The 26937-nt window shown below is 49.0% G+C and overlaps 1 protein-coding gene across 1 annotated transcript in view; it reads right to left on the bottom strand.

The window, feature by feature from the left end:
* PRKN (parkin RBR E3 ubiquitin protein ligase) overlaps positions 11262-26937 on the bottom strand; it is a gene marked incomplete at its 5' end in the record, with an annotated part of 1032625 nt that continues 1016949 nt past the window's right edge. The window contains 2 exon segments of the mRNA NM_001044603.2: positions 11262-12660; positions 17944-18061. Of these exon segments, the coding sequence (NP_001038068.2) occupies positions 12548-12660; positions 17944-18061 (231 nt within the window).

The raw sequence follows: 26937 nt of genomic DNA, 5'->3' as shown, positions 1-26937 counted from the left end.
CCAAAGCGCTTCTGGGCTTTCCTTCCTCCCTCCCCCGTGTGGAAGAGGGTTGGGGGAGGGGAGGGAGCAGCTGCCCCTCCCAGGGGCTCAGTGGGGCACTCTTCACGTGGACGGTCCCTTGGGCAGGTGTAGCTCTGCCCTGGTCAGCTCTGGCTTGGACAGCAGGGTGAATTTGTTCCCAAGCACACTACTTTTCTTTTTTTTCTTTTTCGGCTGCACCCAGGGCATGTGGAAGTTCCCGGGCTAGGGATTGAACTCACTCCTTCGAAGAGGCAATGCCAGATCCTTAACCCATGGAGCCACAGCAGGAATTTCCACACTGCTTTCCTTAGAAGATGGCAACAGGAGCCGTGGGCAGGACAGAGGTTAGAGGCCTCCCGGCCAGCCTTCTGCTGGAGGGGTCCTCCTGTGTGAATTGGCTTCTAGAACATTCACTCTAACTCTGTTTTTTCCACGTCTCCCTCTAGCCTGGCTCCTGCCTCATAATCCTATCTTGACGCAAACATCTTACCTCGACCCTTACCTGCTCCCTGACACCAGGTCCCTCAAGAGCTCAAGGTCACGTCTGCTCTGTCTGCTTTTCCACCCTCCATTTATTCTTTGCAGCAGCAGCGCTGTCGAGATGTAAGTCACCTATCCTGCAATTCACCCATTCAAGCGGCTGCTGCAGTGCCTTCGCATATTCATAGACTCCGCCCTCCATCGCCCAAATCAACGTCACGACATGCCCATCCCCCTAAAAAGAACCCCCCCCTCCGTTACCCTGAGCGACGGCTCCCTAGACCCTCCCCCACTCCTAGCCCTGCTTTCTGAGGCTGTGGATTGGCCCCTGCTGGACATTTCCTGTAAGCAGAGTCATACCCTCTAGGTGGCCTTTTGCGTCTGGCTTATTTCCTTTGGTGTAATGTTCTCAGGGTTCATCCACGTTGTAATATGTTGGAGTATTTCGCTCCTTTTTATGAACAAATAACCTTCAATGCTATGGACAGACCACATCTTAGTTTAGCTACTCAACGGTGGATGGACAGTCCAGTCCATATACCTTGCTTTTTAATCAAAAGGTTTTGTTTTGTTTTTTTTTTTTTTCTTTTTAGGCCCGCACCCATGGCATATGGAAGGTCCCAGGCTAGGGGTCGAATCAGAGCTACAGCTGCCGGCCTACACCACAGCCACAGCACTATCAGATCTGAGCCACATCTGCGACCTACACCACAGCTCATGGCAACGGCGGATCCTTAACCCACTGAGCGAGGCCAGGGATCGAACCTCATCCTCATGGATACTAGTTAGGTTTGTTACCGCTGAGCCATGACAGGAACTCTGGCTCCTCCCTTTTAAGAAATGACTTTTGTTTTCTCAAGGGACCTGTAGCCTCCTTGTTACAAAACATTCAACTGCTACGGAGAAGCGCAAAGAAGACAGGAAAGATCACCCCGCACCTCGCCGCCCGCAGACACCAGCCTTGCTCTCCCCAAGCCTCATCCAGTGACCCAGCTCTGCAGAGGGCACAGACGGGAGCATCAGCGGAAGTGGCTGGAGACACGAATGCTCATGGGTTCATCTTATAACACGTGACTCATACTAGACATGCGCCTTTCTGGCTACAGATTAATTTTCATTTCCTGTCACGTTGACAGAAGAAAAAGAAAATGCCCTAAGCCTGAATGGAGTGTAGAACTTAGACGTAAATATCCCTTCAGAGACTGTTTCCCGAAGTTGCCTCTACGGTTGAGGAATTACAATAACCCCGGGGCGGTCAAAACTCGATTATCTCGGGGCACGTTTCCAGCGCTGGGTGATCTGAGTGGACCAGCCTGAAAGCCCGACGAGAAGCCCTCCTGCGTCCTCCGAGCTCCCGCCTCCACCTCCTCGTTTTTCTCTTATGAGCCCCTTGCTGTTTCTTCCTCCTTCCTTGGACTTGACTGGATGTGAACGCGCGCCCACTGCCCGGCCTTGAGCCGAGGCCCCTCCCAGGTCACTTAACCACACATCGTCTTTTGATCTGGGTACTGGTTTGGAAGAAGAAAGTTTTGTCTAAAACACTGTGTAACAGAGATGCATGTCTCGTCTGGTACAGACAGATTAACACAGACTGGGAGTTCCCGGTGGTGCAGCAGGTTAAGGATCTGGCGTTGTCACTGCTGTGGTGTGGTTTGATCCCTGGCCCAGGAACTTCTGCAAGCAGTGGGTACAGCCAAAGTAAATAAATAAATAAAATGCATTTTTGATATTTATTTATTTATTTATTTTGTCTTTTCTAGGGCTGCACCGCCGCATATGGAGGTTCCCAGGCCAGGGTCCAGTCGGAGCTGTAGCTGCCAGCCTACGCCACAGCCACAGCAACTCGGGATCGGAGCCGCATCTGTGACCTACACCACAGCTCCGGCAACACTGGATCCTCAACCCACTGAGTGAGGCCAGGGATCGAACACGCAACCTCACGGTTCCTAGTCGGATTCGTTTCCGCTGCGCCATGATGAGAACTCCATAAATGCACATTTGAGAGTGGCCTTTAAATTCCCTCAAGGTTCTCCCTTGATGAACGAGAGCAGAGTCGAGGGTTTCTACAGGGCTTCTTTGTCCTTCATTTCTCCTGAAGCGAGGTCCATGCAGGAAGGGGCCTGTGTGCTCTGATGCTGCGGCTCGGAGCCACGGATCCCAAGGCTGACCCCCACCCCCGCCAGCTCTCCCTCATCCTTTTCAACCTGACCTTGGTACGTCCCCTCTCATCTTTCCCCTCTCAGGCCTGGACCTGGTGCAACTTCTCTTAGAGGGTTGATCAAACTGCCCTGGGGCGACTGATCTGTCTCCCCAACTTGTCTTTATTTTTGCAGCCTTGACACCCAACATATTCAGTGTTCAATAGTTGTTCGTCAAAGACATAGAAATAAATGTATGGACATGGCAGTTCCCTTCATGGCTCAGCGGTTAATGAACTCGACTAAGATCCATGAGGATGCGAGTTTGATCCCTGGCTCGATCAGTGGATTCAGGGATCCGGTGTTGCCGGAGCTGTGGTGTAGGTTGCAGATGAGGCTTGGATCTGGTGTTGCTGTGGCTGTGGCGTAGGCTGGTGGCTATAGCTCTGATTCGACCCCTGGCCTGGAAACCCTAAACTAGAAAAAAGAAAGAAAAGCAAGGACCTACTGCATAGCCCAAGCAACTGTACTCAATATCTTGTAATGACTTACATGGAAAAGCATCTGAAAAAGATGACATATCCTATATATCACGTACAACTGAATCACTTTGCTGTACACCTGAAACGCACACAACGTTGTAAGTCAGCTCTATTTCAATTAGAAAAATAATCATTGAATAGATCACAGTTTGAAAACAATGAATGTTTCTCCCCTTCATGTGACTGCATACTCAAATCTGGAAGAGTGTTTGGGTTAGGGTGACAGGAGGTGGCACACCCCAGCCAATGGGCCCACTCTGCCCACCGCCTGCCTTTAACGTCTTGGTGTTGCGTCTATAGCAACTTTCACTCTGCAGAGGCAGAGGTGAGCTCTTGCAACAGACACAGCCTGCAAAGCCTAAAATATTTACTCTCTGGCCCTTTGCGAGAGAGTTGGCGGAACCCTGGAATGGGGGCCCTGGTTTCCAGGGTTCGTTGATCCACCTGCGCTCTAGGCTTTCCCATCTCCGAAGGCTGTGGGGAGAGTCCTGCGTTTCAGGCCAGCGCGGCTCCATGGCACGGCCGCGGCCCATTCTGTAACTGGGACTTGCATCAGCGTTTTCTTTCCCATCAGGGTCTCAGAGTCAGGAAGAGATAGACATGGGTAAGTAGTTTATTTGCCCATGGAGACAGTTTTGGTCCTGTACCTGGGAAATAGATCCGAGAGTCAGGAGACTTTGTCTCTGTCCTTCAGAACTCACTCTTTCACAGATGCCACCTTGGCGAAAATGCTGGGCAAACCAGATCCTCCTAACGTGTTGGAGGAGCAGGCACAGACATGCTCCCGTGATGGGCTGTTGATGACAAGCACCAGCAGTTTTCAACTGCCAGGCACCCTTCCAGGGGCTTCTCGATGGTAGGAGAATCAGGTATAAATGTGCCACGTTCAAAGTTACTTGATTTCAAACAAGACCGAAATGAGTGCACGTGTCTCTGAATCCCCTTTCCTTATTCCTGCTTCTCCCTCACATGAGAAACTGAAAAATCGTTCTGTATTTACCTTTTGTTACTGTTTACGCTATGCTGATCTAGGGCTTGTTTGTTCAAATGACTTCAGAAGAAACCTCCAGGGAGTTCCCACTATGCCTCAGTGGGAACACACCCAACTAGTATCCATGAGGATGTGGGTTTGATCCTGCTCCACTCAGTGGGTTAAGGATCCTTCGTTGCCAGGAGCTGTGGTGTAGGTTGCAGATGCAGCTCAGATCCAACATTGCTGTGGCTGCAGCTCCAATTCAACCCCTAGCCTGGGAACTTCCATATGCTATGATGCGCCCTGAAAAAAAAAACAAAGCTAGGAGACCTAAAATTGTTTGGGCCACCAAGACAAAATGAAAGAGAAAAAAATTAGGAAATGGAAGAAGTTCTAGAACATGAGATAGGAAAGGCAAGAGAATGAACACGGCGATGGTTTTTCAATTACGCCCAAATTAAGAGGAACAGTGGGGGAGCTCCCTGGGGGCTTAGTGATTAGGACTTGGCCTTTTCACTGCTGCAGCCCGGGTTCAAAATGCGGCCAAAAAAAATGGGAGCGATGGCAGTTTTTCTAAACAATAGTTCAGGCAGCAGCACTTGGCCTTGGCACTGCCGCAAGGCTAGAGTGATTTGAATGAGTCCTGGGTCGGGTGGTTCTGCACAGATTTGAGATGGGGGGCAATGAGCCAGGAGGCTGGGAGTGAGCTCATTATGTGCTGATGATTTTTTCTTAGGGCTACAGGTGCAGCACATGGAAGTGCCACAGTTCATAGCAATGCCAGATCCTTAACCCACTGAGTGAGGCCAGGGCTTGAACCCGAATCCTCATGGATACTAGTCAGCTTTGTTACTGCTACTGCTGAGCCATGACGGGAACTCCTGTGTGTGTGTGTGTGTGTGTGTGTGTGTGTGTGTGTGTGTGTGTGTGTGTGTTTTAGGGCTACACCCATAGCATATGGAAGTTCCCAGGCTAGGGATCAAATTGAAGCTGCAAGGGCCAGCCTACACCACAGCTCATGGCAATGCGGATCCTTTAACCCACTGACCAGGGCCAGGGATTGAACCTGCGTCCTCATGGATATTAGGTTCGTTACCGCTGAGCCACGACGGGAACTCCCCATGCGCTGATTATTGATGATATTCGCTAATCATTCATTAGACAGACAGCAAGAACTGCTCTCCGGCTCACGTTCTAGTAGGAAAGTCAGCAAAAACCGGATAAATCATAAAATGCAGGCCAGGTTCAGATGCAGGTGAGCGCTGGGGAGAAAAACCGTGTGGGTGCGGGGGGTGGGCAGGGCGGAGGTGTGGAGATGGGTTGGCCGGAGAGGCTTGGCTCAGGAAGGGACCCGAGCGAGGGCCTGCAGGACCAGAGGCAGCAGGTGATGGGGACTCCGAGTCACGTGGGGACACTGGCTGGAGAGTGGAGAGGGTGGTGACTCAACCATGGTCCCCGCACGGAATGTGTGAGAAATCATGAAATCGGAACGTCTCCATGACAAATGGCCCTGAAAGGAAAGCCAGCTGCTAACGAAGAGAGGTCTTGCAGAAGTTGGGGATGCTCAGATACCACGTGATGGGGCCCTGGTGAGAAGCACGGGCTTCCCATGGTTTCAGTTGGGATAGACTTCTCAGGAGGCATCAGGAGTGATTCGTTTGGCTTGAGGGAGGATCCAGGGAGATTTGGCAGGGGTGGGCTGCCAGACGGGGAACAGGAGTGTCAGCGGTGATATTAGCCGAGGCCACCCCCGTGCTACTCCCCGGGCCTGGCTCCCCCTGGTGCGACCCACAGCGGGGAGGCCCATTCGGCCCTCTTTGCCGAAGACAGCACTCAAGACAGCCTCAGTTTCTGAACTGGGAGTCCTCGAGCTCTGGGCTGAGCAGGAAGGTTGGTCATCCCGACACAGGCAGAGAAGATGCTGGTGAGAAACTCAGAAGGGTCATGTTCTCGGGGGGCGCTGGTCGCTGCATCCTGTCTCTCAGAGATTCCATCCAAGCCTGCTCTCTCCCTCCCACTCCACCTGGTCCAAATCCATTTGGCAATATTCCTTTTTTTCTTTTTTACAGCTGTAAATGCAGCATATGGAGGTTCTCGAGCTAGGGGTTGAATTGGAGCTGCGGCTGAGGCCTACGCCAGAGCCACAGCAACACCGGATCCAAGACAACTTTGACCCATGCTGCAGCTTGCAGCAATGCCGGATCCTTGACCCACTGAGCAAGGCAAGGAAACAAACAAACCCGCATCCTCACCGGTGTTATGTCGGGTCCTTAACCCACTGAGCCACAGCAGGAACTCTTTGGCAAAATTCCTTTGAAAGAAGCAGTAGAAAATATTTACTGTGTTTCATTTACCATTTTAGTAAAGTTCTGGGAATTCAAGAACAGAATGAGTGATTGGAAAATCTTCGTTTCTTGTCTGTGTGCAATCTGAACAGCTTAAACTGTCATGGGACATGAAAAACCTGTTTTTCATTATAAAGGGATATTCTCACACTGCCAAGAAACATGGAAAGTAGACACAAGTTCACATATAATCTCATCACCAGAGCAAATTGCATTTTTTTTTTTTTTTTTTTGTCTTTTTAGGGCCACACCGACAGCATGTGGAGGTTCCCAGGCTAGGAGGTTGAATCAGAGCCATGGCTGCCTGCCTACACCACAGCCACAGCAACACCGGCTCTGAGCCGCGTCTTCGACCTACACCACAGAGCGAGGCCAGGGGTCGAACCTACATCCTTGTGGATACTAGTCAGATGTATTTCCGCTGAACCATGACGGAAGCTCTGCAAACTGCGTTTTAATATATATTCTTCAATCCTTTTTTCTCGGAATTAATTTTTTAAAATTAATTGCAATTAGAGTATCCACACAAATTTGGTCCTGCCTCTTTTACTCACCATTACACTGGAAACATTTTTCATGTTGCACAAGCATTTTCACACCCACATTGTTTAATGACTACATGAAAAATACACTTTTGAATCAGATCGGGAAATGGAAAAGAAATACTTACTAACTTAATTAGCATGCAGGTGGCCAAATGGAGTCCTGAAAACTTGTCATTTTAGAAATCTAGTGATGCAGGAAGATGCTTATCATAGGTATGTTTGTCCTTGTAGGGGCGCACCTGCGTCATATGGAGGTTTCCAGGCTAGAGGTCGAATTGGAGCTACAGCTGCCAGCCTACACCACAGCCACAGCAACGCCAGATCTGAGCCCCGTCTGGACCTACACCCCAGCTCATGGCAATGCTGGATCCTCAACCCACTGAGCAAGGCCAGGGATAGAAGCCATATTCATGGATACTAGTCAGGTTTGTTACCACTGCTGAGCCACATCATATATTTTTAAGTAGAAAACACCTCATCATAAATTTTTAAGTAGAAAAAAGATTCAAAATAATTACTCCTAACTGGTGGTTTTAATTTTTCTTTTTGCCTTTTTAAAACTGTCTATAATGTGATAATGAAATTTTTTGGTAATAATAATAAAAACACAAGGAATACTTTACAGGGACAAAGCAGGGGAGATAGGATGCTAAATAACATCCCTCAAAAATGCCACTGAAGTCACACTGAGTTTGGAATAAACGAAGCTAAGACTTATGGATAAAATGAATTACATATAGAAAGGAAATGCTGCAGAGCCTGCCTTTGCTTGCACAGTTGGCGCATTTTCAAGAACACACAATGTACAGGTGAGGTCACCTGGGGTACTGGGGGGTGTGGAGGAGGACAATGCACTTGTAATGGGGGTTCAAGGTTACAACCCTTGGAGTGAAACTCTCAGGGACTCTGAGCTAAGGTTACCTGATCTGAGATCAGGGTTTCCAGCCTGTGCCATACGTGCCTTTGTAATGAACCGGATCACCTGTCTGCCCAGGGGACTCTGGTCAACCGCATCACGCAGCCAGGTCACTTACATTTGAGTCCAGAGCTAAGTGTTTTCACTGTAGTTTGACCTGCCAGGTGGATTTGCTCAGCATTCCAAAACGCAAGGCTCCAGGGATGGAGCCGGGAAGGCGGCAGGGCTGGCATTGGGTACTGTGGGTATAAGGGCGAGTACAATGTCCTTCTGCTCCTGGGGCAGAGAGGTGAGTAAATAAGGGATTCATGTTTTACACGTTAAATGCCACTGTGAAACGGAAATATGAATACATAACAACAAATATGAAAAACATAATAAATAAATATTTGGTGCCCGGCACGCAGTTCCTACAAACTTTGGAATCTCCAGAGTGATGAGTGTGCGAAGGAGATGACTGCGGTTGGGATCCCTCGAGCGTTTCAGGAGGGGGGCTGCTTGCAGAAAAGCCAAGGTTAGACGGTTGGAATGTTCAGCCCCAACCCCTGACGTCCAAGGGAGGTGGGGAGGGCAGGAGATTGAGCGGATTACTCATGGCCAGTGGTCTGACCAATCAGGACTGCTCAAGGAGACCCCCATAAAAACATCCCTAAGCAGTTGGGTTCAGAGAGCTTCCCACGTGGGGCTTGGGGCTGGTGTTGGAGGTGGGGGCTGTCCTGTGGGACTGAGGCATTGACCTGCGGATGCTGACACCTAACCCGATGGTTAGTGTCGGAGGTGACTCGTATTACACCCAGTGGTGTCTGAAGAATTGGGGAACTTGTGGGTGTTGGGAAAACACTACACAACTGTGACTTGGAAAGCAGTGCAGCTGTGGGAACACATACGAAAGGCCCTCGATGTCGGTCAGGATGATTGGAAAGGGTTTCTGGGAAGCTGATGAATGGAGACCTAAGACTGGCTAATCAGGGGGGCCGGGGGCTGTAGGGAAATGATTGCAGGCAGGTGGAAAAGCAGGTATGAGGATCAGGAAGTGAGCGTCTCATCACAAATATAAATTGTAGGTTGATATCGTAGCTTCCATACCTCATTCCCTTATGAGTTGGATTAGTGTGAGTCTGCCCTTTGGGGTCCAGTCGGCTCTCGGCACAGTGACAAAGTCAGTTCTCTCAGCCTGTGCATCAGAGGATGAGATCAGGGAACACCGAGATCCCGTCAAGGCAGTGCCACCACTTGAGTGCCAAATGGACCTGCCCAGAAGACACTCCTTCTTTTCTTTTTTTTTATGATTAATCAAGCTGAAGTGAACATGCTGAAATTTCTGTGGATGGTTTATTCACAGATATTTGTGGGTCATCTGAAGATAGGCTCAGTGTTATTTTGAAATCGGATTAAAAACGGACATAGATGCTTTCGGCGGTGTCAGAAGTGGCCTCGCAGGGGTGGGTGGTACTGGGACCCGGTACCCTCCCTGCATCTGCTGCTTCCTGTTGAGTCAGTGTTCCTTCTGCACCCGAGCTCATTCATTGCCACTCACAATGTCGGCTCCATCCCCTCCCTCCCGGAGAGTCTGCCTAACAGCTGGATCGTGTCCCTTCAAGCCTTTCAAACCCAGCTGGCAACCTGCCTTTATAGGAAAATGTCTGGGATGGTGAAGAAGCTAATCCAACACACTGAAACCTCCCCGGAGTCTGTCACCCGCCTCTATCACGAAATCACTCTCGCACGCATGTTCCCGACACCTGCAATGAGTTCGCATTGGTTCGTGCTTTTCGTTCGTGTGTTCTGGGGGTCTCCGCCCGGTTCATCTAGCAACCCTTAGAGAGGCTCTCCTGCATGTGAGGCACTGCGCTAAGGGCTCGGGGGGCATCAGTCCATTTAGGGCGCTTTTCTCGTCCCCAAGGTTCACACACAGGAAGGTGATGGAGTCGCTCGCCCAGTTCTCTGCCTCCCTTCCTAGAAATGCGGTATTTTCTCAGAGGCCCTGCTGCGGTGTTTGGCAGGCAGGGGCCCTCGGGGTGTGTGTGGGGGGGGCGCTTGCCCCAACTATGCCGAAGAGCTCTCTGGGAATGTTCCATTCCCCATCTCTCAGACATGGACTCACTGCGAAAGGAACAAGGCACAGCCACGGACACAGCTCTGGGGCAACGCCGTGGCAGCGCACCCATGCCCAGAGCAATGCAACGTCCCCCAGCGTTTCCGAAGTGACAGGACAGAGAGGGTCCCGTGGTCTCTCCCAGCTCAGACTTCTGTTTGAAACCTTTGTTAGAAAAGTTTGCTGAGAAGGCAGGAGAGGAGCTGTTCGACTTGTGACGGATGGTTTGCGTCTTAGAGCCCTTTCAAATTTTGATGTAGCACAGAAGAAACGTCCCAGTTTTAAAAGAAAACAAGCAGACTTTTCTGGAGCTCAGAGGAGAGACAGGATGGCCACACGGCCTCCTCGGACAATCCTTTCAGGCCACACATCCTGGGCGTCCCCCAGCCCCACGCCTTCGTCATGTACTCACAATGCATCTTCAAAGACAGATTCAGAAGCTCTTTTGATGCTTTTATTGACAAGGTGAATACAACCTCAGACACAGGGGCCAAGTATTTCTTTACATGTTTCAGAGAAAAATAGACATTCTTCTCTAAAGACTTTCTGTCTATTCTCTTGCTGTATTCACATTTCGTTGTACTGTTCAGTGCTCAGATGTGTTCATGGATAGTGGTTTGTGATTCAGGCTCATTCACAGTGGCTGTTTTTTCTTTAACTTCTTTTAAGAATCAGTAATCTAGTCTGAAAAAAAATAAAGACCACCACCAGGAAGGGAGCAGGGACCTAGAACGCGAGCTGCCTGAACGAGTGGAAGCAAAGCTTGCTTGGCACAGCACAAGCAACAAACCATGCAGATCGAGGAGGAGGCATCAAGGCAACATCCTTAAATCCCAAAGCGAAGGAGAGTCCTGCCGGGTCAGCGCCAAGGAGCCGCTACTCGCTGGGATTGTCAGTAACGTCTGGGCAGGGCCCTCATGGGTTCCAGGCTGAGCACGGATGCCAGCCGTGGGGAAGTATGGCTCCAGCCTGGTGACCTGCCTGCTTCTCACTTGGAACACTGGCTCTCCGTTCTCTGTACCATCTGTAGGCCCCCCGCCCCTCCCCACCATGTCCCAGCTGCAGCACCTCTGAGGAAGGGGAAGGGGGCTGTCCCTGGAGGGATGGTGAGGGGACATCGGCTTAGAATTTTCTATCCGTGCTTTGTGCGTAGAGAATGAGGTTTGCTTATTTAGGGTAAACATAACTCTATTTTTTTTTTTTTTCCTTAGGGCCGCACCCTGGGCATATGGAGGCTCCTGGGCTAGGGGTCAAGTGGGAGCTACATCTGCCAGTCTATACCACAGCCACAGCAATGCCAGATCTGAGCCACGTCTGCGATCTACACCACAGCTCACGGCAACCAACACCGGATCCTTAAGCCACTGAGCAAGGCCAGGGATCCAACCGGCAACCTCATGGGTCCTAGTTGGATTCGTTAACCACTGAGCCGCGACAGGAACGCACACATTTTGGTATTTTTTTAACAAGTGTAATTAACACAGTCCAGGTGGGCAGAAGGAGCATGAACCCTCTGACAGGCACAGTTTCATTTGGATGGTTCTAGAAACGTTCCTTCTTTAAAGGCTCTGCTGTAATAACCTACATATTTGTTAACACTGAGAATCATTATGAAATCATTTCTACATGTGTCTCCTTTAGAGGCACCTTATTCATTACATGTACAGGGAAGCCAGATGGACAAGCTTATTCTCCAAGCTCAAAATGAATGTTTACAATCAATTTCTAGATTTTTGTAAGATTTCCAGGGAAACAGTTTCCTTCTAAAGTTGCATATAATTAAGCGGAATGAAAGTACATGAAGTTCTGATTTCTTCACTATAAATGTGAACAATGTTCAAATCAACGTTGATAATTTCTCAGGTGACAAGCTGATTTATGCTGAGCTGATTGTTCATTAAAGCAAATAAAGATAGAATTCTTGGGGGGTAAACGCATACAGTTTTGATTACTGCCTGTGGTTCTTTGGGAAGAGATGCTCTCTGAATATTTAAATAAAAGCATTGCTCTCTAAGCCATGAGCATAGTTCTCAGAATCCACCGCAGAACCACTGACAAGAGTCCCTGGAAACTACTTCCCACCTCACCAGTGGCTTCTTGCCACTATTGGCTGAAGGTAAAAGGCAGGTACTGAACCTGAGAAACCTCTCTCTATGTACTAATCCAGCCTGACTTGAATTCACAAAAGAGTGACAACCCGTACAAAAGGGAACTGCACGGTCACCTGTGCCCTGGCATTTGTGTGTTGCAGAGGCCTGAGAATACACCCTGCTGGTCTCACCATTAGCTCTGCTGTTTCTCGGGCACAATGAAAGGGATCCCAGGAGCTTCTCCTGGAACTTCGTTTTTGCGATTTTTGGAAAGAACTTGAAGTGCGTGTGCATGTGCGTGTGGGTGTGTTTAGAGGGAGGAAAAGGAGCCGAGGACAGCAGGACACCGCACGCTTCCACGCAGGATGGGGGCAGACTGCACCTGCGTGGCCACTGCTCCAGCTACACGTCGAACCAGTGGTCCCCCATGCAGTCGCGGTTCCACTCCCAGCCGCAGTTCCAGCACCACTCCAGCTGGCACTGGGGCTGCGGGCACTTCATGTGCATACAGCCACCTGTAGGCAGGCAGACAGAGGACACAGATAAACACCGGGGAGACCCTTGTTTCCACACCCATACGCTGTTCTAGAAATGACTTTCTAAGGGAATTGTCGCAAGCGATCCTGGGGCAGAATCTGAATGGAGGGGAAAAGAATCAGAAAGCACCCGGGGGAGTTTCTGCTGTGGCTCAGCGGGTTAAGGATCTGGTGTTGCTGCAGCTGGTTTACAGGTCGGAGAAGTTACATAAGCCGACAATGTGGCCAAAAAAAAAAAAGGGGGAATACGATCCTTTGTGCTATTCAACATTTTATTTAAGATGAGGCTAGAGAGAAACTAATGACCAGTGCTAAGTGCTCTACACGTATTATCTTATTTATTCCTCAAAGCACCTTGTGAAATGCACGTATCATTTGGGGGTAGAATTTTCTCAGGGTCTTGTACTTTTAAGTGAAGCTGGAGGTGTAGCCAAGATCCGGATGAATCAACAACTGTGCTTTCTTTCGCAGACCAGGGCTTTCCGGGCGGGAGATGACAGTCCCTCATTTGGGGCTTCCCACCTGCCCTGGTGAAATACCTTCCCTATTTGCTTCTGGGGATCAGGCACCAAGGCTGCTGTGAAGAGGGAGGGATCCGCGTGGAGTTATATGCTTGTGAGTTGCCCAGATAAACCAGGCGAAAGCGGTTTCTTAGCTTGAACCCCACGCAGCATTGGCTCCATTATTCAGTTTTACCAATTACCTTGTTAAGCTGTTTTTCTTGCTCAATTTTCCAAGTCATTGCTTAAGTTACGGTCTCATTTTTATATTAGGGATTTGGCATGAGAACATGCATGCACATAAAATATTTATGAATATGTAACTAAAGGCATTTGTTTGTTTGAGGCTGACTTAAGGGCCTGTAAAATTCCATACTTTTCTACTTCTTTTGGTGTGCTTTAAAGATCATTTAGGAATTGTAAATATATAGAAAAATGAAGGGAAAAACTCACTTAAGGTACTTTTCTCTTACTATTTCCCAGTTAGAATCGCACGTGTACAGAAACTGGTTGTTATTTTCAAATACATAAACTTGTTACTCCTGGTTATGCACTCGGGGTGTAAAAACATGTAATAACGAGTGTCAGACTGTACAATCACTTAGGCTTCTCCTGGAAAATCATAAAGAATGCTTAAGCAATGCATTCAAGTTCAGTGGAATATCAAAGTGAGGCTGAAAGAAAGCTTAAGAATGTTTTCCCATTATTCCAAAATCTTAACCAAGCAGGAAAAGTAATATTAACAAGTAAAATTTTATTACAGAAACCAGACTCACAGTGGCCCAGATGAATGAGCAGAAAGGAGCTTGAAAGAGAGGACATTCAGGCTGTTAACTTTCTTTCCTTCCTGGTGGGTCATGCGGACAGAACATTCTAGACCCCATAATACAGAGAAGCATCAGGGACTCCAATTCTAAAAGCTTTGCCAACTTGAAAGTAAATTCGAGCCAGGAGCTAGTGGCAATGTCACACTAATTTGTAGATTTTTTTTTTTTTTTTTTTAGGGCTGCCCCGGTGGCATATGGAAGTTCCCAGGCTAGGCTTCGAATTGGAGCTGCAGCTGCTGGCCTGCGCCACAGCCACAGCAACTTGGGATCCAAGCGGCATCTGTGACCTACACCGCAGCTCACGGCAACACCAGATAGCAGATCCTTAACCCACTGAGCGAGGCCAGGGATTGAATCCTATCCTCATGGATACTAGTCGGATTCTTAACCCGTTGAGCCACAACAGGAACTCTGTAATTTGTGGATATTTAAATGGAGAAACTCTGGCTTCCCTCTTAGAGAATTCCCTCTCCTGACTGATGCTGAAAGCATGAAAGGCCCAGCCTATGTGCAGTCAGCAGCACCAAGGCCCCGGGCTGGCCACCCCTGCCATTAGACTTAAGGAGAGAGTGAAACTTCTTGAGCAAAGTGAATGCAAATTTAACTGGCAACAGACACCGATTGAGCAGAGAATGGACCCAGCATCTCATCTTTTCAAGGTGGAAGTGAAGGGCATTACAGGAGGAAGTGCCAGGGTTTAGCCCGCGTTTACAATGGAGGTAATCTCATCCTCCTTCCAGTTTTGCTGAAAGAGGAACTATTTCTCTGCGATTCAGTCGAATATGAAACAGGCTATGAATTCAGGTGGAGAACCAGACAACGAGACGAGCTTTTCTGGCTCATGGAGTCCAAGTTTGTTTCAGTTGCAGTGATACACTATAGAACAGTTCAGGCCATCATTCATAAGCTGAAAGTAACAGCTTTTCAGTGTGTAGATTGAAAATCTACAGATGGAAAAGTCACTGCTTTCCAGGTAGAGTACATCACAATATTTCAAAGGACCAGACAAGGAAGCATGTCTATAGTCAGGAATCAGTTCACCCCTTCAATTCCATCTTCTGGGGCTGCGGGTGTGGGTCTGACTCAAAGGCAGATCTGGGCACACTGCTTCCTCGTCTCAGGCCCTGGAGGGGCTCCCTGTCATATAGAACCAAGCCTGAACCCTTGCATCACTTAGGCCCCACACTCCATCCTCCCCGCTGCTTCACCCCATGCTCCTGCATCCTCCTCCAGGAACTCCAAACGGCCGGCCATCTGGCACCTGCTGGCAGTTACAGTTTACGCTCTCTGCCTTTCCACCTGCCATTAGCCTCGAAGGCTTCTCACCCGTGTCCTGGCCTGGCTATTTGCATAGATTCTTATTCTTGGCTCTGGCGACATTTCCATCAGGAAGCTTTGTGCTTTACTGGCTTGCTTTCTCTGTCATATTTTATAAAGTTATCTGTTTATGTGTCTCTCTCCTCTACTAGCTACTTTTATTATTATCGTTATTTTTTTTAGGTCCAGACCTGTGGCATATGGAAGTTCCCAGGCTACGGGGTCGAATCGGAGCGGCAGCTGCCAGCCTATGCCACAGCCACAGCAATGCCAGAACCGAGCCACATGTGTACCCTATACTGTAGCTTGCGGCAATGCCGGATCCTGAACGCACTGAGCGAGACCAGGGATTGAACCCACATCCTCATGGATACCAGTTGGGTTCTCAACCTGCTGGGCCACAATGGGAACGCTTCTACTAGCTACTTTTAAATTCAACAAATACGACTTATCAGGCACTCACTCTTCTGAGGCCAGGGGATAGAGACACAGGGTCCCTGACCACTGACGACAGCAAAGTGTCTCCCGCTATTGAATCCCTAAGTACCCACGAGCCGGGCCCTGGCCTGTGCTTCTCCAGAATGCAGGTCCTCTCTGGTGCAAGGCCTTTGCTTCGTTCTCATCCAGTGGCCTCTGCAGCACTGCTCAGAGAGGCCTGGGAAAGCCCGATTACAGAGCTGTCCTCCCTTTCATCTGATTACACAGCTGTCCTCCCTTTACAGGAGGGGCCAGCCCGCTGCATCTCCAGGAGCATTCCAGCATGTGAAGGAAAAACAATGACTCACTGGGTAAATTCCCCATCTCCTCCTCCCCCAGGAGACAAGACCACTGATTCAGAGCTAGGGGCCTGGCCTGCTGAGGCTGCTCCAGGATGCGCCGGCAAGCTCTTGGGAATGAATGAAGACTTTCTAGGATAAGCTGAGAAAAAGAGACGGCCCCCCGGGGCCCTGTGGGCGGGTTCCTCCACAGCAGGCCCTCTCCGCACCTACAAAGCAGGGTGTCCGGAAGGCCCAGGGACGGGGACACGGGAGAAGGGACGCCTGGGCCACGCGTGACTTCTCAGCTGTGCTCCCGCGGCTGACCCTGCCGCACGTGCTGCCGTGTTTCACATTGAGAAAGAACTCTGCCCTGAGCCGCGATGGCTCTGAGATGGATGGCAGCGGGGGGCCCGCGGGCTGCTGCGGGGTGTCAGGGTCCCTGTGAAGGGGGCAGCCCAAAGGACTTCTCTGAATTTAGGTTAGAGTCTGACTTCCAGGGACGCTAAGAGCCGGCAAGGGCCACAGAGCCATGGCCTGCGGAGCGCCTGATCCCACGGAGCAGCCATCAGAGCCAGGGAAGGTCGATAGGGGAGGGAAGAGCCACAGCCACGAGCACCTCTACGTCCCGCACTGCGTTACACGGGCCACTTGGCCGGCGGGCCGTCCTTCCAGGAAAGGTGGGGAGGAGTGGGCGTGGCCGCCTTGTAAGGGCGGAGCCCCGACTTCTCGCGAGACCTTGGCCCGTGGGCGAGGGGGCGAAGCACCACCAGGGGGCGAAGCACCGCCCGGGAGACCCATTCAAACTGGGATGCCGGCTGCCCGTGTTCCTAAGCCTGTAAAGCTCTGCAACGTAGCAGGTATACGTGGGCTCCCGGAAGACTCGAACCATGGTTCATATCATTTACTCAGAGGTATCTATCTCCAAGGTGTCACTTCTCATTCTTAACATTTAGAAAGTAGTCCGTATAAGGCAAAGGGAAAAGTGTCCTCGTCCGAAATACATTCGTGGACAAAACAGTTTCAGGAACCGGCCAAGTGTCATCCTGACTTAAGGCACTAACCCTTCCACAGCTGGGATGGAGACACCAAAGCCCGGAGTGGGTGCCACGTGCATAGGGAAGCAACCGCTGATAGGGAAGACAGAGTTCCATGGCCAAAAATGAAAATAAAATAGGGAACCAACTGGTTAGACAAAATTAAACCTATTTCTTTACGAAAGAAATTCTGCAATGCTTTCATGTATGTTATGAACGGGGTTAATAATAGAGACTTTCCTCATGTGTTGTCTGTGAGGACTGAGAGATCTGATACCCAAAGAGAACCTAGAACCAGCATTTAGTAAGTGCTCAAGGCGGGTCAGTTGTTTTTGTGGTTGTCGTCGAGAGGGGATGTAGCGGGAAGAGCTGTCAAACCTATTTGCCGTGGTGACACCCCTTCCCCGAGGGCAGATGCCAGAAGACTGTGGCCGGCAAGCTGGGGAAATAAATACTGGGCTGGGAGGTTTCCCTAGCATCTTCTTGTTTCATCAGGCGCAGAGTGTCGATAATAAACACTAACCAGGGCGGTGGTGTTTACTGAGTGCTTTCTCTGTGTCCCGCCTTGGGGAAGCCCCTGCCATCCATCACCCATGTCTCATGATTCTCTCTCTGTTTTACAGATGAGGACTCGAAGCCCAGGAGGTTAAGGACCTTGACCCCTGGAGCTGATGCAACTCCTGGCCAGATGGCCGCCCCGAAGTTCCTGCACTGAACTCTCCAGCCGTCAAGCGCTCAAGGGCGGTCCAGCGCATCACAGCCACGCAGCTGACGCCCACCCACAAGAGCCCCTCCTGGCCTTGCGTGCTGCCCAGCCCAGACTCACCGTTTTTTTCAACCGGCACATGGCACCGAGGACAGGGCTTGGTGGTTTTCCTGATGGTCTCTTTGGATGCCTCCTCCCACCGAGCCTGCTCTGCTGCCTTCTGGTCAACCCTGTAGGCCTGGGCAAATGAGACAAAAGGGGCAGAAATTCAGATCTTCGTAGTGGGGCTGCATTTGGGCTTCCTGAAACAACGCACAGGAAATTCTTAGGGCTGGAAGGGCCTTCAGGCGAGAAGGCCAAAGTAAATTCACTTGACAAGTGGTGGCTGGCTGGCCCCTAGCCACCCATGGACATGCGCCAGCACGTGTCTCTTGGCATGTGGCCTCTGCTCGCAAGCTGGGGTTGCACAGTTCTGCAGCCCGAGCTCCTCTTTTGCGTTGTTTTTGAATAATTGTAAGGAATAACATTACTGGGTGTTTGCTATGCTGGTAAGTCGATGCATGCTCTTAACCCTTTCTTGAGTCAGGTGAGTCCTCTAGAGTTCATTGTACATGGACGATTAGACTGGTTAAACAATCGCTCGGAGCTGATGGGGAGGAGTGTCTGTGGCTCCAAAGTTCTTGCCTTTGAACTTTCTTCTCCATCTTATTATCTTTGATTCCTGCACTTGGAAAATGGGGGACACCAGATGTGGTCCCAGAAGGGACAGGGCGAGCCTAGGGATGTGACGTCAGGTGACAGAGAAGGTGGAGTCAGGAGCTGGGGACAGCCAGAGGTTAAGAACGGGCTCCGGAGGCAGCTGCCTGGGTTCAAATCCCTGCCGCACCTGGCTGGCTGACGGTGGAACCATCTCTTAGCTCTCCCAAAGTCCCCGTCTCTTAGAAATCAAAAGTGCCGAGGGCACTTCGGACTCAAGGTGGGGTAACGTCTTCAAAACGAGCATCTGATATGCCTTGTTAAGTGATAAGACGAGTGACCTCAGGATGTGTAAGAGGCTCTCAAAATCGTTGGCTATATTAGTTTTTGCTAATGTTATGCGCGTCAGAAGAGTGAACGGTCCCTGACTCGTTCCCCGGAAAGGAGGAAGGATCACACCGAAGCCCCTGCAGACCCTCTGCGGTTCATTGTTCAGACCCTGCCGTCTCCTCACTTCCTTCAACACTGAGTGAAACGTGCAAAGAAAGAATTAGTACATTTTTGGATTCAGTACAAGGACTTTGTGCTCCAGAACAATATTTCAAAATGTTAACAATCCAACCAGGACCTTCCACCTTGTGGCCTTGTTGGTATTTAAAATGTTTCTTCTGTGCTTTAAAATTAATACAAACATGCAAGTCATTTTATTAATTTGGAATGACTCTGAAAACATTCCCAGAGCTATTTTTAGGTTAAGAAACTCCTGGGAGTTCCTGTTGCGGCGCAGTGAAAACGAATCCCACTAGTATTCATGAGGATGCAGGTTTGATCCCTGGCCTTTCTCAGTGGGTTAAGGATCCGGCGTTGCCTTGAGCTGTGGTGTAGGTTGCAAACGTGGCTCGGATCCTGCGTTGCTGTGGCTGTGGTGTAGGCCGGCAGCTGTAGCTCGGATTCAACCCCTAGCCTGGGAAGTTCCATATGCTGCGGGTGCAGCCCTAAAAGGCAAAAACAAAAAACAAAAAACCCAACAACCAAAAAAACCCCTAAAAGTAATTTAAAAGATAAATGAATGAAGAAATCATATAATATGAAATGCTCTAATACTCTGATACCACTGTAATAATAGTACTGATAACACTTTACATATTTATTTAGGATGCAAGCCACGTCTGCAACCTTCACCACAGCTCACAGCAACACTGGATCCTTAACCCACTGATTAAGGTCAGGGATCGAACCCACATCCTCATGGATACTGGTCCGGTTCATACCCCACTGAACCACAAAGGGAGCTCCTACCTTACAAATTTCTAACGCCTTACTTTTCACACTGTGCCTTGGTTTCCCTCCTTTCAGTTGATCCTCGTCGTCATCAAACTTGTTTTACAAATGAGGCCTCTGAGGAGTAAAAAGGCTCAGTGCCAGCTTTCAGGATGCTCAGCCTGTATATAGTAGCATCCGGGCCAATGAAAAGCAAACATTCGGAAAATCGGAAGGATGGATTTTCAAATCATCAAATCAGAGATGCTCACACACGGGCTTTTGCCCGCAGTATCGCACTGTGTGAATCAAACCCCGGCTAGCAGCACCACCTCTTAAGAGGTTTTCTAGACGGTGAGAGGGAACGAAGAGGGGCTGGGCTGGCTGCACTCGGAAACTCCTGCCCCCTTAAGTCCAGTGACCACCCTCTGAGACCTCGGTGCAGGGTAGATCCTTTATCCCAGACACAGATCCAACCTGCATCATTTCATCATCAGGTTCTAAACATTTTTGAAATGTTTAGGTTTTCAGGCTTGAAGAATGAAATATTGGCATTCCTGCTGTGGTGCATTGGGTTAAAGATTCGGCTTGTCTCTGTGGCATTGCCAGTTCAGTCCTGGGCCTGGAGTGGTGCGTTAAGGCTCTGGTGTTGTTGCAGCTGTGGTGTAGGTTGCAGCTGCAGCTTGATTTGACCCTTGGCCCAGGAACTTCCATATGCTGCTGGTGTGGCTGAAGGAAAACGAAAGAAAGAAAGAAAGAAAGAGAGAGGGAGAGAGAGAGAGAGAAAGAAAGAAGTTGGTCTAAGAATACAGTCTGGGGTCATGTTGAAATGGTATAACAGAAAAAGTGTTTCATGGAAATTCAGCTGTGTCAGGTTAAAGAAAGGCCACCAGGTTCATTCTTTCATGCTAAGAAATTAGAGAGAAAAGGACAGCTTGTTCCATGAGTGGTGCTGGGAAAACTGGACCACATGGAAAAGAATGAAATTAGAACACTCCCTGACACCATACACAAAAATCAACTCCAAATGGATTAAAGACCTAGATATAGGACCAGACACTATAAAACCCCTAGAGGAAAACACAGGCCAAACACTCTCTGACATAAACGACAGCAACATCTTCTCAGATCCACCTCTTAGAGTAATGACAGTAAAAACAAAAATAAACAAATGGGGCTTAATTAAACTTCAAAGTTTCTGCACAGCAAAGGAAACCCTAAACAACACAAAAAGACAACCCACAGAATGGGAGAAACTCTTTGCAAGTGATTCAACTGACAAGGGATTAATCTCCAAAATTTATAAACACCTTCTGCAGCTCCATACCAAAAAAACAAATGACCCCTTCAAAAAATGGGCAGAAGATCTAAACAGGCAGTTCTCCAAAGAAGACATGCAGATGGCCAAAAAAACACATGAAAAGATGTTCAACATCACTCATTCTTAGAGAATTGCAAATGAAAACCACTCTGAGGTACCACCTTACACCAGCCAGAATGGCCATCATCAAAAAATCTACGAACAGTAAGTGCTGGAGAGGGTGTGGAGAAAAAGGAAACCTATTCCACTGTTGGTGGGAGTGTAAATTGGTGCAACCACTGTGGAAAGCAGTATGGAGATGCCTCAGAAAACTAAACATAGAACTGCCATTTGATCCAGCAATCCCACTCCTGGGCATCTATCCAGAGAAAACCACAACTCGCAAAGACACATGTACTCCAATGTTCATTGTAGCACTATTTGCAATAGCCAAGTCATGGAAACAACCTGAATGTCCATCAACAGAGGAGTGGATCCAGAAGATGTGGTACATATGCGCAATGGAATATTACTCAGCCATTAAAATGAACAAAATACCAGCATGTTTAGCAACATGGGTGGACCTAGAAATTATACTAAGTGAAGTCAGCCAGACAATGAGACAGCAACATCAAATACTTTCACTGACATGTGGAATCTGAAAAAAGGACAGACTGAAATTCTTTGCAGAACAGATGCTGACTCACAGACACTGAAAACTTATGGTCTCCGGAGGAGACAGTTTGGGGGGGCGGGGGGATGTGCCTGGGCTGTGGGATGGAAATCCTGTGAAGTCAGATTGTTATGATCATTCTACAACTACAGATGTGATAAATTCATTTGAGTAATAAAAAAAAAAATTGGCAGCCAAAAAAAAAAAAAAAGAAATTAGAGGGAAAAAAAAGAATGAGTATTAATGAGACAAAGGACTGTGTTTACACCTACGTTGCAGCATTGACTGCCTTTTTTTTTTTTTTTTTTTTTTTTTGTCTTTTTAGGGCCACACCCATGGCATATGGAGGTTCCCGGCCTAGGGGTTGAATTAGAGCGATAGCCTCTGGCCTACACCACAGCCACAGCAACATCAGGTTTGAGCCACATCTGCGACCTACGCCCCAGCTCACAGCATTCCTGGATCCTTAACCCACTGAGTGAGGCCGGGAATCGAACCTGCGTCCTCTTGGATGCTAGTCAGATTTGCTTCCGCTGAGCCACAGCGGGGGAACTCCGAATGCTTTTTAATGGTAATTAGTACTTATATTTCTGTTATTTCCAGTAGAAAGTGAATCCATCCAAGGTCAAGATCATGTTTGTGTCCCCCTCCCCTCCCCGGCGCCTGGTACCCAGCAGACACTCAGTGCATTTCGGCCGAGCGTCAGTGAGCAAATGACACATCCCACCAAGGCGCCAACCTGAAAGTCGTCCGGGGCAGGACCCCGTGAACCAGGAGGGGCGAGCGGGGTGCCTTCCTGATGGTGGTTATTGAGGTGAAACCAATTTCCTCTGTTAACCAGCTCTCCCGTTCACAAAGGAGACGACTCTTCTCACTCAGAGGAAGTCATGGGATTTGCAAATACTTAGACGAAAGCAGAGTCCGTTTTACATGAAGGAGCAACCACGGGTCATTGCGCACTGCCACGGGGACGCCGTAAAGAGCATTCGTAGCCAAGAGTCCAGCAATACAGCTGTGACCCATGAGAACCTCTCAGACTTAGGAAGGAGGCTTGGGTCTTAAGTTGGTCTTCCAATCAGCTGAGATTCATGTGTGGTCCCAGCCCTCAATGACATAGAAACACTCTCCCTGACCTATGTCCCAAGCTTTTCTTCCATTTCTTTTTTTCTTTCTTTCTTTCTTTTTAGGGCCACACCCACCACAAATGGAAGTTCCCAGGCTAGGGGTTGAATTGGAGCTGCAGCCGCCAGCCTACACCACAGCCACAGCAATGCCAGATCTGAGCCGCGTCTGCGACCTACACCACAGCTCACGGCCACGCTGGATCCTTAACCCACTGAGCAGAGCCAGGGATCGAACCTGCATCCTCATGTATTTCTCGTCAGCTTCATTACCCCTGAGCCCCAAGCTTTTCTTTTTAAGGTCCTGGAGCTTGTAACTCTGTAGCAATGGTTTAAAACTGTTTACTGGGGGCATAAAAATCAGAGAAACATACAATTTTACTTATCAAAGACTAATTTGAAAATGCCGCTTTTTAGCAATATGGCTCAGTGCCCGCTAAGTGCACTTTCTCCGAAGCCCACAAATCTCAAAGTGCTGGATGAAATGGGGAAGAAAAATCTGTGCTTAGTAGGTGCTGGATCTGATGGGAAAGTCAGGAAAATCCCTGAAGGTCAGGGTAAGAAAGAGAAAATCCTGCTGGTTGAGAGAGGGAGGGATCTGGTGTTTGCTATGGGCTGTTTTCCTGGCTGCCCAGGCTGGGTCTTTACAGGCAGAGATGACACCTGGGCCAGAGCAGGGTGGGAGGTGGGAAGGGACCTTCCCACTACACACAGAGGACCTCGACTCCCGAGGGCTGACATCCTCCGCTAACAAACTCCCAGAAGAGAGAATTGATAAAGAATTGATTTTAAATAATTACAAGGCGTTCCCGTTGTCGTGCAGCAGAAATGAGTCAGACTAGGATCCATGAGGATGCAGGTTCCATCCCGGGCCTCTCTGAGTGGGTCGGGGATCCGGTGTGGCTGTGGTGTAGGTCACAGATGTGGCTCAGATCCTGTGTTGCTGTGGCTGTGGTATAGGCTGGCAGCTATAGCTCCAATTTGACGCTTGGTAGGAACTTCCATATGCCTAGGGTGTAGCCCTAAAAAAGCCAAAAAAAAAAAAATAATAATAAAAATAAAAAGGTGTGCTGCTCTCAGCCTTGGTCCTAGGGTGGGGTAGGTTGGACAAAGTTCCTCTGATGATTCCCAACCACTGAGCCTCATGCACGAGGGTTGTGAAAAGAATTCACACCACCTGATCAGCTTCAGAAAGAACTCATGCCAAAATGACTGTGAAATACTCCTAGGCTGGAAGTACACTGAAGAACCCGGGGCAAAAATCTTTTCTGTAGAGTAAAAGCACGTTAACAGGCCGAACCTTGACAAAAAACCCACACAAAGAAAATTGCGAGAAACTTGGGATCATGCGTTTTAAACGGTCACCAAATACAGGAGGAAAGGAGCCACCAGGAGTGAAAGCGGCGGAAGAGTGACTGCGGAGTCTGACCAGCCCAGGTTGAGGATGTTGGAATGGTCAGAGGCGGAGTACAAACCGGTGTGTTTAGGAACACAAACGAACTTACGTACCAAACAGAAACAGACTCCAGACCCAGGAAACACACTCCTATGTTTACCGGGGGGGGGGGGGGGGGATAGAACGGGGGAGGGGAGATAAATTGGGAGTTTGGGAGAATCGGATACACACCACTACATAGAAAGCAGATAGGCGTTCCCCTTGTGGCGCAGCGGAAACGAATCCTAGGAACCATGAGGTTGTGGGTTCGATCCCTGGCCTCGCTCAGTGGGTTAAGGATCCGGCATTGCCATGAGCTGTGGTGTAGGTCGCAGACAACTCAGATCCGGCGTTGCTGTGGCTGTGGTGTAGGCTGGCAGCTGTAGCTCCGATTAGACCTCTAGCCTGGGAACCTCCGTGTGCCACAGGTGCGGCCCTTAAAAGCAAAATAAAATAAAATAGATAAACAACAAGGATTTACTGTATAGCACAGGGAACTATATTCAATATCTTATAATAACCTACAATGGAAAAGCATCTGAAAACTGTGTGTATACATATATATGTACTCGTATATATGTACACACTTTTATTATATATAGTTCTATATACACGCATATATATATATACACTTTTCATTATACATATATGTGTGTGTGTGTGTCTGTGTCTGTGTGTGTATCACTTTGCTGTACACTAGGAACTAACACACCGTTAATCAACTGTCATTCAACAGGAGTTCCCTGGTGGCCTCGAGGTTAAGAATCCAGTGTTGTCCGTGCCGTGGTGGGTTTCAGTCACTGGCCGGGCAACTTCCACATGCCATGGGGGCAGCAAAAAATACCTGTGGTTTCATTTAAAAAGGAAATACATAAATAAATGCAACGGCATGGCGTTCAGTCCCTCACAAGCTGTGGAATCAGCTGTCTTGTCTTCTTGCTGGTTTTCCCACCGATTCCATGAAGAAGACTTTGCTGTGGGCGAACACAGAGCCCTGTCTAAGAATTGTGTGGTGACAGCGACAAAGTGGTACCTTTGAGTGTGTGGTGAGCAGCTGTAGAGGGTGAGAAAGCAGGGTGGTCCAGGTGGGTAAAGGTTTGAAGAAGAAACTGTAACAGGGTCTTTTTTTTTTTTTTTTTTTTTTTTTGTCTTTTTGTCTTTTTGCCTTTTCTAGGGCTGCTCCCGAGGCATGTGGAGGCTCCCAGGCTAGGGGTCCAATCAGAGCTGCAGCCGCTGGCCTACACCACAGCCACAGCCACACGGGATCCAAGCCGAATCTTCGACCTACACCACAGCTCACAGCAACACCGGATCCTTAACCCACTGATGGAGGCCAGGGATTGAACCCGAAACCTCATGGTTCCTAGTCGGATTTGTTAACCATTGAGCCACGACAGGAACTCCCATCAGTGTCTATTATATTAGGAGGCTGTGCTCCCTGTGAGGGGCTTAGATCATTTGACTTAGCAATTGTAGTCTTCCTGGAAGGGAGGTCTGTTGGCAACTATTTCAGGGGGAGAAACCTCAGTTTCAGGAAGCCACAGACTTTGCCCAAGTTCACATGGCCTGTGAGCAGCAGAATCAGAGCATAAACCCTTAACTGGCTCTGGATTGTCTCCTAGCGGGTGATCTGTGCCCAGAGGACCGTGTCAGACACTGACGCTCAATCCCTGGGGGGAAGGGCTGTTATCAAGCCTCTTCCGCTGAGATCTTTGCTCAGCATCCTTCTGAGCATCCCTGATACTGAGGTTCAGACCCTTCTAGAATGGATGGCCAGATGCCCACTGCTACAGGACCACTGAGGGATTTAAAAAAACAACCCTATATATTTTCTTGTGCTCAGAACTGGGAGATTTGGATTTGTTGGGTCTGGGGTAGGGTCCAGAAGTGTGAATCCCTATAAACGCCCCAGAGGCTTGTGGGGCACTGGGGGGTTTGGGAATCATCTCACTTGAGCCTGATGAGCATGTCTGGTTGGAGAAACTCAACCTGCTGCTATGCCTCTAGTTGTCAACCCTAAAACAGACACTTGTGCTGCCAGGAGGTGAAGCTTTTGTTGTGACTCGGCGGCATCAGCGCTCTTATGCGCCATTAACTGTGGCTCATGGAGGGAGTGTGACAATTAGGTTAGTGGTACAGACCTCTGTGCCTGCCTGCTCTTTGCCCAGGGTGTGTGAGTGCCATTCGGGGGTGGGGGTGGCACGGGACAGGTCTCTCTTCTTACATGTGTGCTGGCCAAAGCCAGCAATCTCCTATGGTTTCCTATATACCTTCCAAATCACTGGAGCAGGGCTAAGTACTGGCAGGACTGTGGCTCAAGAAGGGGCCGTAAAGCAATCCTGAGGAACAAAAACCAAGCAGGAGGCATAACTCTCCCAGACTTCAAGAAATACTACAAAGCCACAGTCATCAAAACAGTGTGGTACTGGTATCAAAACAGACAGACAGACCAATGGAACAGAATAGAGAATCCGGAAATAAACCCTGACACCTATGGTCAATTAATCTTTGACAAGGGAGGCAAGAACATAAAATGGGAAAAAGAAAGTCTATTCAGCAAGCATTGCTGGGAAACCTGGACAGGTGCATGCAAAGCAATGAAACTAGAACACACCCTCACACCATGCAC

The sequence above is a fragment of the Sus scrofa genome, chromosome 1, assembly GCF_000003025.6.
Source record: "Sus scrofa isolate TJ Tabasco breed Duroc chromosome 1, Sscrofa11.1, whole genome shotgun sequence".
NCBI lineage: Eukaryota > Metazoa > Chordata > Mammalia > Artiodactyla > Suidae > Sus > Sus scrofa.
The sequence above is the reverse complement of the archived record's forward strand: the minus strand, read 5'-3'. Positions and strand labels throughout refer to the sequence as shown.